The 12,073-nt window shown below is 45.7% G+C and overlaps 2 protein-coding genes across 2 annotated transcripts; both read right to left on the reverse strand.

The window, feature by feature from the left end:
* Window positions 1–1,649: 1,649 nt before the first annotated feature.
* Window positions 1,650–5,887, reverse strand: LOC125546997 (probable phytol kinase 2, chloroplastic). The gene is made up of 8 exons (XM_048711056.1): window positions 5,635–5,887; window positions 5,405–5,535; window positions 3,885–3,952; window positions 3,674–3,805; window positions 3,481–3,596; window positions 3,242–3,335; window positions 1,892–1,912; window positions 1,650–1,827 (listed from the first exon to the last, which is right to left on the reverse strand). Exons 1-8 carry the CDS (start codon window positions 5,885–5,887, stop codon window positions 1,650–1,652), a joined length of 993 nt encoding a protein of 330 aa, XP_048567013.1.
* A 633-nt stretch (window positions 5,888–6,520) lies between these two features.
* Window positions 6,521–10,623, reverse strand: LOC125545199 (probable phytol kinase 2, chloroplastic). The gene is made up of 6 exons (XM_048709082.1): window positions 10,241–10,623; window positions 7,866–7,933; window positions 7,665–7,796; window positions 7,403–7,518; window positions 7,100–7,214; window positions 6,521–7,018 (listed from the first exon to the last, which is right to left on the reverse strand). The coding sequence occupies exons 1-6, from the start codon at window positions 10,556–10,558 to the stop codon at window positions 6,841–6,843; spliced, it is 927 nt and encodes a 308-aa protein (XP_048565039.1). The 5' UTR covers window positions 10,559–10,623; the 3' UTR covers window positions 6,521–6,840.
* Between the last annotated feature and the right edge of the window lie 1,450 nt (window positions 10,624–12,073).

The raw sequence follows: 12,073 nt of genomic DNA on the forward strand, positions 1-12,073 counted from the left end.
TCTAACCCACCTTTCCTAGCAAACCTTTGTTTGACTATGTTACCGCTTTTGCTCAGCCCCTCTTATAGCGTTGCTAGTTGCAGGTGAAGATGGAGTTTGTTCCATGTTGCAACATGGTTATTGTTGGGATATCATTATTATATCTTGTTTACTTTAATGCACCTATATACTTGGTAAAGGGTGGAAGGCTCAGCCTTATGCCTGGTGTTTTGTTCCACTCTTGCCGCCCTAGTTTCCGTCATACCGGTGTTATGTTTCTTGATTTTGCGTTCCTTACACGGTTGGGGTGTTATGGGAACCCCTTGACAGTTCGCTTTGAATAAAACTCCTCCAGCAAGGCCCAACCTTGGTTTTACATTTGCCTCACCTAGCCTTTTTCCCTTGGGTTTCCGGAGCCCGAGGGTCATATTTATTTTAACCCCCCCGGGCCAGTGCTTCTCTAAGTGTTGGTCCAACCTGAGTGATGTCCGGCGCCCCCTGGGCAACCAGGGTCTATGCCAACCCGACGTCTGGCTCATCCGGTGTGCCCTGAGAACGAGATATGTGCAGCTCCTATCGGGATTTGTCGGCACATTCGGGCGGTTTTGCTGGTCTTGTTTTACCATTGTCAAAATGTCTTGTAACCAGGATTCCGAGTCTGATCGGGTCTTCCTGGGAGAAGAAATATTATTCGTTGACCGTGAGAGATTGTGATGGGCTAGTTGGGACACCCCTGCAGGGTTTGAACTTTCAAAAGTCGTGCCCGAGGTTATGGGAAGATGTGAATTTGTTAATGTCCGGTTGTAGAAAACTTGAAACTTAACTTAACTAAAATGCATCAACCGCGTGTGTAGCTGTGATGGTCTCTTTCCGGCGGAGTCCGGAAAGTGAACACGGTTCTTGTGTTATGCTTGAACGTAAGTAGTTTCAGGATCACTTCTTGATCACTTCTAGTTCACGACCGTGCTTTGCTTCTCTTCTCGCTCTCATTTGCGTAAGTTAGCCACCATATATGCTAGTGCTTGCTGCAGCTCCACCTCACTACCCTTTCCAACCCATAAGCTTAAATAGTCTTGATCTCGCAGGTGTGAGATTGATGAGTCCTCATGGCTCACAGATACTTCCAAACAGTTGCAGGTGCCGATGATACCAGCGCAGATGACGCAACCGAGCTCAAGTGGGAGCCCGATGAAGATCGTGTCCGTTGTGTTGTTTCGTTTCCAGTTGATCAGTAGTGGAGCCCAGTCGGGACGATCAAGGATCTAGCATTTGGGGTTCTCTTCTTTATTTTGGTTCCGTAGTCGGACCTTGATTGTACTCTGGATGTATGATATATTCATGTATTGTGTGAAGTGGCGATTGTAAGCCAACTCTCTATCCCTTTCTTATTCAATACATGAGATGTGTAAAGATTACCCCTCTTGCGATAGACCCACCATGCGACTATGCCTCTAAGTCGTGCCCCGACACGTGGGAGATATAGCCGCATCGTGTGTGTTACAAACCCCCCTCCCCTCTCACCACGGCATCACATAAATGCAAAAATTTGTGTTGGGTTGCATCACCGAGAAATGGTCAAATAGTTGCTCCCTTTTATCTCACATACTTGTCGATAATCTTGTCACATGATGGAAAGAAACATCACATCATTCTTCCTTTGGCGCTGCACATCATAAAATGAGGCTACCAACCAGGAATGACGCGAGAGGTACAGTTAAATTGTCATCCAGTTCAGTGCTGATGGGGTGTGACTCTACAAGTGCCGCGGCTATGGAGACCACAAGGAAGCCGAACGTCATGTGCCAACTTTCCTCAATGAAACCAAAAGTGTGAAAATAATGCATGCACCTGAACAATATGAGAATGAAGATTAAGCAAAGTACGTGAAAGCATGGTCTCATTAAGTAATTACCCAACTGAAGCCAAGAAACCGTTGCTGCTGCCGCCAGCCGTGGTGCGTGCGCTAGACAGGCTCCGCCGTGCCTTTCTTTGGAACGTCATTGAACGGGCCTCGGGTGCCCAATGCCTTGTTGCGTGGGAGCAGGTGTGCCGGGCGAAGAGCGAAGGCGGGCTGGGAGTCCGTGACCTGGCAACGCAAAACTTGTGTCTGCTGCTGAAGATGCTTCATCGCCTACACACGACCCCAGACTCTAGGTGGGCGGCCTGGATATGGGGCGGGGCTGGTGGGCTCTCCCTCCTTGCTCGCGGCGAGCTGGCCCTTGGTGAGCACCGGGCTGCGATCGTGAAATTGCTCCCGCTCTACCGCGCCATCTCCGTGGTCGACATCGGGGAGGGGAGCACATGTTCTTTCTGGTGGGATAGCTGGCTGCCCTGCGGGCCTGTCGCGGTGGCGTACCCAGCCCTCTTCTCCCACGCCTTGGATGCGGAGCCGACGGTCGGGCAGGTGCGCGCACGCGGCCTCGCTCGCTGCCTGGTGCCTCGGCTGACAAGGGTGGGCGAGCGCGAACTTACGGTGGTCGCTGCGCTCCTGGCCACGTTGCCAGCGCGGGCCAGGGGAGATGAGAGGAGGCTTCTTCACGCCGCTGCACCAAAGGCGCCCTGTCGTCCAGCTCCGCATACAGGCTCCTGCGGTTTGGCGGGGTGGCCGCTGGCTTCGCCCCCATGATCTGGGAGGCGCGTGCTCCGTCGCGGGTAAAGTTTTTTTGCTGGCTGCTGGTGCAACGACGCATCCACACAAGGGACGTCCCGCTTCGGAAACGCGTTGTCGATGCAGAAGATGCCGGCTGTCCACTCTGCTCTGCAGCTCTGGAAACTGCTGACCACATGCTCTTCTCCTGCCCGTTCGCGATGGCGTTCTGGAGACATGTCCAGGTCGTTGTCGACGGTGTTACGGTGTGCAAGCTCGGCGCACTTGCAGCTGCGGTGGCGTTGGGCGTCGAGTCGGAGGTTGAGTTCGCCATGCTGTGCTGCTGGCAGCTTTGGAAACACCGGAACGCGGTCGTTTTTCAACGCCTGCCGCCGTCTCTTGCCCGCCTGCTCTGCTGCTGTAGGGAGGACGCGGTCCTCTGGTGTGATCGGCTGCCTGATGCTCGTCGATCGCAATCGGGGGATGGGTGCGTGCGCTCTCGCCGTTGCCTCCGTGATGTGTTCGGTCCCCCCCCCCTATCCCTCCCTCATGTAAAGTTGATGCTTTGTAGGTATCTGGGATTTTAGCCCACCTTGATCAATGTATTCAGGTGGGGGATTCTCCCCCCCCCCCCCCCCCCGGTTGAAAATTCAAAAAAAAAGGCCCAAGAAACCAGCCACAACCATGGCTATGCTTCCAGCATATGACTTGTTGGAGTTGTATGGAAGCTTTTCTTTCCCTAAACGTCTCCCCACTATGTCTGCTACACCTGGAAGCATATAGAACAACATCAACAATGGGTGAAAAAACAAAATATATCTACAGCCACGGCATGAAGGTAGGCAGCAGATTATGCTGCGCACGAATAAATTTGTTCTGGGATCTATAGTGCCAATTAATGCAGATACACATACCATCTCCGGCGCATAAGTTGCAGATAAGTGCTATAGCAATTGGAGATGTTCTCCACAATACAGAAGTGGCCAAAGCTATAGCAGTAACATAATACAATGGTGCCTTGAGAAATTCCCTGTGTTCAATAGCAATAATAGGTAAAAAAAGGAAAAGAATTAAATAACTAAAAGTTGGCATGTGTAAATGTGCAACCTGTGGTCTCCAGATCGGCTCAATATTTTGACTACTGCTTCATTTTTTCTTATTCCTAGCCCCAATAGAAGAGTCCTTAAAATATTAATCGCAGACGGAAGTGCAGCAAGGAAAGGAGCATACCTTCCCGAACTGTATAAATTATAAAGAATTAGTATAGAATACCAAGATGCTGATTTAAATTGACAGGTTCATTTCAGAGTTTTATTACCTGAAAAGGGGCCAAAAGAGCAAGGGTACCATCCCAATAGTTATGTGCATAAGTTTCCTATTGAGTCTCTGCATCCAGAAAAAGGACATTTATCAATACAAAGTGCCTATGAAGTTGCACATTTCATTATAGCAGACACACTCATTGACTCATACATAGCTATGTAACATGTTTAGCATATTTAGTGCCAAATGTAGGCCATGGCACGTAGTTAACTTTTGTGAGCAATAACTGAATAGGCAACCCTAGATGTCATCTGGAGGCTCTGAATTCGTGACATATTGACAGACCAAGGAGAACGAGCTCTTCGTCGGCCATGTTGCCATGCTTGGCTTTGCAGTGAGTACTCCCTGATTGACGAAGAATCAGAGGAAGAAGCAGTACTGAGTACGGCATGTCCGGCATGCTCACTAGCCGTGCCGGCTTGGTCATCATGGTCGCGGGGGTGCATGGCAGGTGTTTAACGAAATGTATAAGTCAAAAGTAAGTTTTACTCCGTTATATACATGGGATCGGTTAGGTCCGGCCAAAACTTAATGGAGCAAAAATACTCCACTAAGGATTTACTCCGCCGAATTCTTCTTTATTTTTAGGGGACCGGTTAGAAATGCCCTTACATCGAATTTGACAAGATTTTTGATACATACCTGAATTTGTCGAGACCCGGCAGCTCCTCTAGTCCTTCGCGCTCCTTGGATTCACTAGAGTCTGAAGTCTGGTAGCCAGGGAACTATTATTTGTACAACACTACATCGACACATAATATGTCCAATTTTATGGTTCGATGAATAACCATGTCGATGTTTGTAAGATTACATTTTTTATCTGTTTATATATGGTAGTGGTAATTACTAAAATGTTCACATTCGTCGTCATTTTTTTAGGAGGACTGTCCTGGTTTCAAATTCTAGCTCCGTCACTGATGACATCGGTCGTAGAATAAATTGCAAATAGGATGGGCTGTACAGAACCCAATGGGTCATGAACTGGGCTTCTGTTTTTTTCTTTTTGAACAAGGAACTGGGCTTCTGTTAATTAGGCTGTATAATAGAATTCATCTTTCACTCCAACGGTTGATCTGGCGTAGGAATAACACATCAAAGGGCTAGAGCAACTGAACAAGTGCAGTTCACTACTAGAAAACTAGTGCACAGTTATTTAGTACGTAGTACTCTCACCATGATCAGATATAGAACTATATTTTGAACGATAGCTGGAAAAAGATCACAAACGTATTCTAATTACAATTACAAGCAATTCATGCACATATTTTTTTATAAATAATTCATGCCAAGAATTCACCCATCACATTTGTGTATAACCATTTCATTGAACATTTGTGTTTATATCTGACAATAGCAGCTAGACTTCAACTTAGCATGCGGACTTAAGATGTCCCCCCCCCCCCCTATATAGAGTTATCAGGGATCAGGGTCCGAGTTACAAAATCCGAACATTCGAGACTTATCGGGGTCCATTCATCATTAGTTTTTACACTTGAAGTACTATCATTTACTGACCAGATCGCAGACGCTGCGCTTGACAAGCCCCTGGAAGAAATGGAAGAGGCCGTGGGCGACACCTGCGGTGAGGGCCGAGGACACGAGCAGTGGCGTAGCTAGGGGGTGGCCAGGGTGGTCCATAGACCACCCTGGAATTCCCCCATAGCTTATGTATAGTGTAGTAAAAACATTTCGTTTAAAATAAAACAAAACTTGTGTAAATATTTCTATTACCGGACCACCCTGACAAATCAGGCTGGCTACGCCACTGGACACGAGGTCCTGGACCAGGCCGCTGCTGCCCACCGGCGAGAACACCGCGGCCATCGTCGTTGCACGCCGGCTCCGGCCAGCAGTGCAGCCGCAGCAGACGGATGGCGGCACCGAGGAGGAGGCAGTCAGCGCGGCGCCGGCAGGTGAGCGGAGCGGTCTCGATAGGAGGCAGGTGTGGAGTGGGGAGGAGGAAGCCGGGGAGAAGGGATGGACGCCGAGGCAGAGCATTTTTGCGTGCCCAGCTGACGACCAAGGGGAGATCAAAATGGGGGATGCAAACTGCTTGAATCCAACAAAACTAGCAAGCATGCCGCGCGCGGCAGATTGGAAACGGCAGCGTCAATTGTTTCACGCCAACCGAAGTACGTGTACATGCTAATCGTATCTTTATATTGTGTTAACGTAAGCCTTTGCATGTCGTGATATGTGGACGTTACTCTTTTTGCGCTTTGCATGTCGTGAGGTGCACGTGATCACGTGAAGAAGTCAGTTAGGAAGATGCACAAACGCAACAAAATGACGGTGAGCACGGAGGGGCATGTGGCATGTGAATGGTACTAGTACTTTTTGTTATGCACAAGTGTTCAGTGTTCTTCGAACAGTAGAAAGTTCGGCACTGCAGTCTTACTTCAAGCAGAAACCACGGTCCGAGAGCATCTCCAACAGGCGCCGAACGCGCCGCGCGTAAAAAACAGTTATAGCGCAGCGCTGGCTCTAGCAGCCACGCTAAAATAGTTACTCCTGTTGAAGATGCTCTGAGGAGCGTCACCTTGGAAGCTGTCAAAACCCGAGTACCCTAGCTCACGCAGGCAAGACAACATGCGGAAGCACACCATGGCGAGCAAAGAAAAGCACAGGAGATCAGTATAAACGCTCAAGTTTTGCCCTCTAATTTTTTCTTTTCCCCAGAGAGCAAGACATACGGCATACAGCGTCAACCTTGGGACCAATCTCAGTATGTAAACGGCAGTGGATAAATAGCTACTCCTTCCGTCCCATAATTTAAGACGTTTTTTGACACTACACTACATTATGAGACGGAGGGCGTAGAAAATTGTTCCTATGGTTCAGCAGCATTTACAACAACAAAAATATCGCATGCTTGTCGATAATCTTGTTACATGTCGGAAGTTCACGTGGTGAAAAGAATGACCACAGTATTCTTCCTTTGGCGCTAAACATCAGAGAATGAGGCTACCGACTAGGAATGATGTCAAGGGAACGGTTAAATTGTCATCCAGTTCAGTGCTGATGGGGTGTGACTCGACAAGTGCGGCGGCTACGGAGACCACAAGAAAGCCCAAGGTCATGTACCAGCTTTTCTCCATGAGACCGAAACTGTGGAAGTAATGCATGTACCTGAACAATATGAGAGCACACGATTGAACAAGGCACATTGAAGGGGGAAAAGCAGGTAGCATGGTCTCATTAAGTATTTACCCAATTGAAGCCAAGAAACCAGCCACAGCCATCGCTATGCTTCCTGCATATGACTTGTTGGGGTTGTATGGAAGCTTTTCTTTTCCAAAGCGTCTCCCAACTACGTCTGCTATACCTGGAAGCATACAGCGACGAAGGGTGAACAGCCTAATTATATCTGCTTTCGTCTAGGAAGGGCGAAGCAGCTGATTCTTTTGGCATACTGTTTACAGCCACAGTGTGAAGATAGGCAGCAGATTATGTTGCGCAAGATAAAAATTTGTTCTAGGACATATAGTGTGAAATGCAGATACATGCACGTACCATCTCCAGCGCATAAGTTGCAGACAAGTGCTATAGCAATTGGGGATGTTCTCCACAATACAGAAGTGGCCAAAGTTATAGTAGTGGCATAATACAGTGGTCCCTTGAGAAGTTCCCTATGTTCAAAAGAAAAACAGGAAGAAAGGAATCATAACCTGAACCGGCCAAAGCAAGACTCGATAATGCCATAGAAAATGAAAAGGAGAATCTCAAGACAAAAGATCTGTATTAAATAACAAAGGGTTGGCATTGACTGTGGCACCTGTGGTCTCCAGATCGGCTCATTGATTTGACCATCGCTTCATTTTTCATTATTCCTAGCCCCAATAGAAGCATCCTTATAATATTAATCCCTGGTGCAAGTGCAGCAAAGAAAGGAGCATACCTTCCCGCACTGTATAAAGCATTAGTATTGAACACCAAGATGCTGTACATTCACAGTATCATTTCAGATATCAATTACCTGAAAAGAGGCCAAAAGAGCAAGAATACCATCCCAATAGTTATGTGCACAAGTTTCCTATTCAGTTTCTGCATCCAAAAAAGGACATTTATCAATACAAAGTGTCTATATGAAGTTGCACATTTCAATAAGAAAAAGACACCCATACATGGCTAATTGGCTATGTTACAGTGGTTAGCATATTTAGTTGCCAAATGTACGCCATGGCACATTGTGTTAACTTTTGTGAGCAAGTTCACTTCTGCTTGAATTAATTGAGTAGGCAACCGTAAATATCATCTGGAGGCTCTGAGTTCATGATGTATAGACAGGCTATCTGAGATCAGTCAAGAATAAATTGCAAACAGGGTGGGCTGTGCACAACCCAATGGTTCATGGAATGGGTTTTTGGTAGGCTACAGAACAGTGGCGGAGGACTACATGGTATGTGTAGTAAGCAATTTCTGGATGGAAATTAAGTTATGGTGATTTAGCTTGTTAGCTCTACTAAGAAAAGTACATAATCCAAAAAAAAAGAACAGTGGCGGAGGACCGTTAAAAAAATTGGTAGGGTGAAGTCGAAGGCATAGGCTAAAATGAGCACATGATTGTTTTAATTGCCTTTCCTCTTTAGCCTATAGCTAGCATGTACCAAGGAGTAGAGGCAGAGTAGTACTTTATGTCCGCACTTAGGTTCAACAGGGTCAATAGCACATGACGAGATTCAAGTGTCTTCTCTGAAGGATAATAGGGCCCAATTGTTGGATTATATGGAACAAGATATGTTGCCCTATGGGGTCCTCTGCCAGTGCTACATAATAGAATTCATCTTTCACTCAGAAAGATGGACTGTCGCAGGAATGATGCATCAAAGGGCTCTAGAGCAACTAAACAAATGCAGTTGACTAGAAAACTAGTGCACGGTCATTTAGTACTCTGACCATAATCAGCTGTAGAACTATATTTTGAACAATAGCAGGATTTGTGGATATCTCAACAACTTTCAGTCCCTCATCCGAAACATTTGAGTTTCTAAAGTATCTAAAAGTAGCAGCCTATACCCGGATCATAAGCACTGAAAAAAAAACATATGAATGCTACTTACAAATTATACAAAATAGAGCAATTCATGCAGTGGCAGCTAGATTTCAACTCAGCATGCCGATGTAATCGAACCTTGATAAATGACAGAGTTCACCATCAATTCTATTTATAACTGACAATAGCAGCTAGATTTCAACTCAGCATGCCGATGTAATCGAACCTTGATAAATGACAGAGTTCACCATCAATTCTATTTATAACTGACAATAGCAGCTAGATTTCAACTCAGCATGCCGATGTAATCGAACCTTGATAAATGACAGAGTTCACCATCAATTCTATTTATAACTGACAATAGCAGCTAGATTTCAACTCAGCATGCCGATGTAATCGAACCTTGATAAATGACAGAGTTCACCATCAATTCTATTTATAACTGACAATAGCAGCTAGATTTCAACTCAGCATGCCGATGTAATCGAACCTTGATAAATGACAGAGTTCACCATCAATTCTATTTATAACTGACAATAGCCTCTACATTGCAACTCAACATGCCGATTTAATCGAACCTTGATAAATGACATTTCACCATCAGTTCTATTTATAACTGACAATAGCAGCTAGATTATTTCAATTCAGCATGCCGAATTAGGCTTGTCTTTCCTAAAGTGTTCTTTGTACAAAAGTTAGCTACCTGCTCCCTCCGTCCCAAAATAAGTGTCTCTACAAAGTTGTAAAGTTGAGACACTTATTTTGGGACTGAAGGAGAATTTATCATTAATCACACCTGAAATATGATTTCTGTCAAATCATATCATGCAACAGATAATTCTATAAATGGCAATCCTAATATACTTAGCATCGTATGCGTCCTATGTTATGTAGCCTGAAGAGTAGTCTACTACGTTTTACAACAGTTCACATCACAGTGATGCACAATCCCAAGTTCTCTTACAAAAAGCACCGACCAACCAAATGAGTTGCAGTATAATTTGTGAGTCGCAGCTTGTAATTCAGATAACAACAATTCAACGGATTCGATCCCTGGTGAACACAAACAACAATTCAGCAGAATGTGAGACGACTCCAGCTCTGACTATCTCGTTACTGCTACATAGTAGAACTTGGGAAATCAATGTAGTAATTCGGTAGTGCCCTGGTCTCGCTACTGTTTTCCTTTAGGGATGGCCTCGTTGCTGTCGCCATGTCACTGTTACTGTCACATGGTATAACATACAAACTAAAACTGAGTATGCAAATCGGTGACCTGATGCAGACACTGACGCGCTAGATAAACGGTAAATTTTGGGGGCAAGTTAGTCAGGCCGTTGACTGACTGAGTGACTGACCTGGTCGCAGACGCCGCGCTTGGCGAGCTCCTCGAAGAAGCGGAGGAGGCCGAGGGCGATGGCCGCGGTGACGCCTGAGGACACGAGGTCGTGGACCAGGCCGCCGTCCCCCGGGGAGACCACCGCGGCCATCGTCGTCGCCCTCCGGCTCCGGTTGGCGGCGCAGCCCCCGCGGAGGAAGCGGAGGGTGGGCGGCGGTGAGGAGGAGGAGACGGTCGGCGCGGAGCTGGTGGGTGAGCAGCGGGGTCTCGATCGGAGGCGAGTGTAGTGTGAGGAGGAGGGAGGCGGGGAGAAGGGATGGGCGCCGAGGCTGAGCATTTCGGTGTCCACAGCCGACGGCGACAGCGAGGCGGATGGAGTAAAGACGAGGGAAGGGAAAATAGCCTATTCTAAATGCAAACGCAAACTGTTTTGCCTACTAATCAGACAAATCGGTAGCCGATATCAACAAAATGCGGAGACTATCGGTTCCTCAGAGGAAAAAAAGAAGAAGATAGGATACCGACTTTTACACGCTGAACGTTAAGTTCTCGGCCATTGATAAAATTAGGGACTTGACATTTTGTAAGTTGTGTTAATAAAAATCGAGTTAATTACAATTACAGTACACAAACTTGCACGATGGGTACAATTTCATACATAAACTTAAAAATGACACAAATTGATCCTATAATTTGTGTTTGAGGTACATTTTGATACATTTCTGTTTATTGCCTTCAACTCATTGTTACTAACGCTTACCATGTGGCATGGCCCGCGTGCATGGGTCCCACGTGTATGTAAGTGCATAGGGAAAGAAAAAAAATTGCGCCGGTGCGGTTAGCAACTCGAGATGTAAGGTCTCGCGCGAGAGATTCCGAATGGTGAACCATCCTCTTTTCCCTGTTTAGGGCCTTTTTGATTCGCAGGATTCTCAAAACACGGGAACAGGAAAATTGTAGGAATAGGTTGTCATGTCCTATTGTATCCTACGGAATTTAGAGAAGTGTTTGATAGCATAGGAAAAACAAAGAAATTCTACAAAGAAGTATGAGTGGATGGAAAATTTCCTTCAAAATATAGTACAAATGAATCATATGAAAAAAAATCCTAAGGATTCCAATCCTATAAATCAAACGAACATCACAGAAAAAAAATCCTAAGGATTCAAATCCTATAGAAATCCTATGGAATTCCTTTGTATGAAGGAGTCCTTAATTAGACAGTCTTCTTTATATCAGGCAGGGCTAATGTTCATCCATCATCACTGATATGACGATACAACCAAACTGTAGTCGTGTCATGTCAGCACACGAGACTCAGATTTGCTCTTTTCAAGAAATTGTTTATGTTTAACCCAAAGTCAATCAAGTGGCACGTCAAGATATATAGCATTCAAATTTTTTGGCGATGTTAGCCAACTTTTTGGTCACGGTTTCTAAATTATATTGCTTCATAATACACACAGTTTGTTTGTGCAAAATCACTAATGCTTGAAGATGGCAAAAGTAAAGAAAAAGATTTCTCAATCGGTCGACATGGAAATGCTATGCTCGGGTTCGTCCCAGGCGGGATGATATTTTTGTCGGTCGTGTGTGCAATGCACATAGTTTGCTACTTCGCAAAAAAAAAAAATGCACATAGTTTGCTTTAAATCAATCCTCGTTCCGCAAGATATATAAATGCGTCTATCTCAACTTAAACATACACTATAACCGCGGTGCGGTGGCTAGCTAATCTCTTGTGAGCTGCGAGCTCCCAAGATCGAATTCGGATGAAGACAACCCATTTTAATTTGTCTTACATTTTTCCTTTTAATTTATCTTTCCCCACTTACAGGTGGGACCCATACCA

Source organism: Triticum urartu, chromosome 3 (genome assembly GCF_003073215.2).
Source record: "Triticum urartu cultivar G1812 chromosome 3, Tu2.1, whole genome shotgun sequence".
Lineage (NCBI taxonomy): Eukaryota > Viridiplantae > Streptophyta > Magnoliopsida > Poales > Poaceae > Triticum > Triticum urartu.

What these genes read in the sequence shown, in the direction of transcription:
- LOC125545199 (XM_048709082.1), bottom strand. Translation starts at nt 10,558, where the DNA reads ATGCTCAGCCTCGGCGCCCATCCCTTCTCCCCGCCTCCCTCCTCCTCA. An exon ending in AGCCGATCTGGAGACCACAG is followed by an intron (nt 7,519 to 7,664) that starts GTGCCACAGTCA and finishes TTTTGAACATAG; the next exon opens with GGAACTTCTCAAGGGACCAC. An exon ending in GGTTTCTTGGCTTCAATTGG is followed by an intron (nt 7,019 to 7,099) that starts GTAAATACTTAA and finishes CATATTGTTCAG; the next exon opens with GTACATGCATTACTTCCACA.
- LOC125546997 (XM_048711056.1), bottom strand. Translation starts at nt 5,887, where the DNA reads ATGCTCTGCCTCGGCGTCCATCCCTTCTCCCCGGCTTCCTCCTCCCCA. An exon ending in TGGCGTAGCCAGCCTGATTT is followed by an intron (nt 5,536 to 5,634) that starts GTCAGGGTGGTC and finishes GGGGAATTCCAG; the next exon opens with GGTGGTCTATGGACCACCCT. An exon ending in AGCCGATCTGGAGACCACAG is followed by an intron (nt 3,597 to 3,673) that starts GTTGCACATTTA and finishes TATTGAACACAG; the next exon opens with GGAATTTCTCAAGGCACCAT.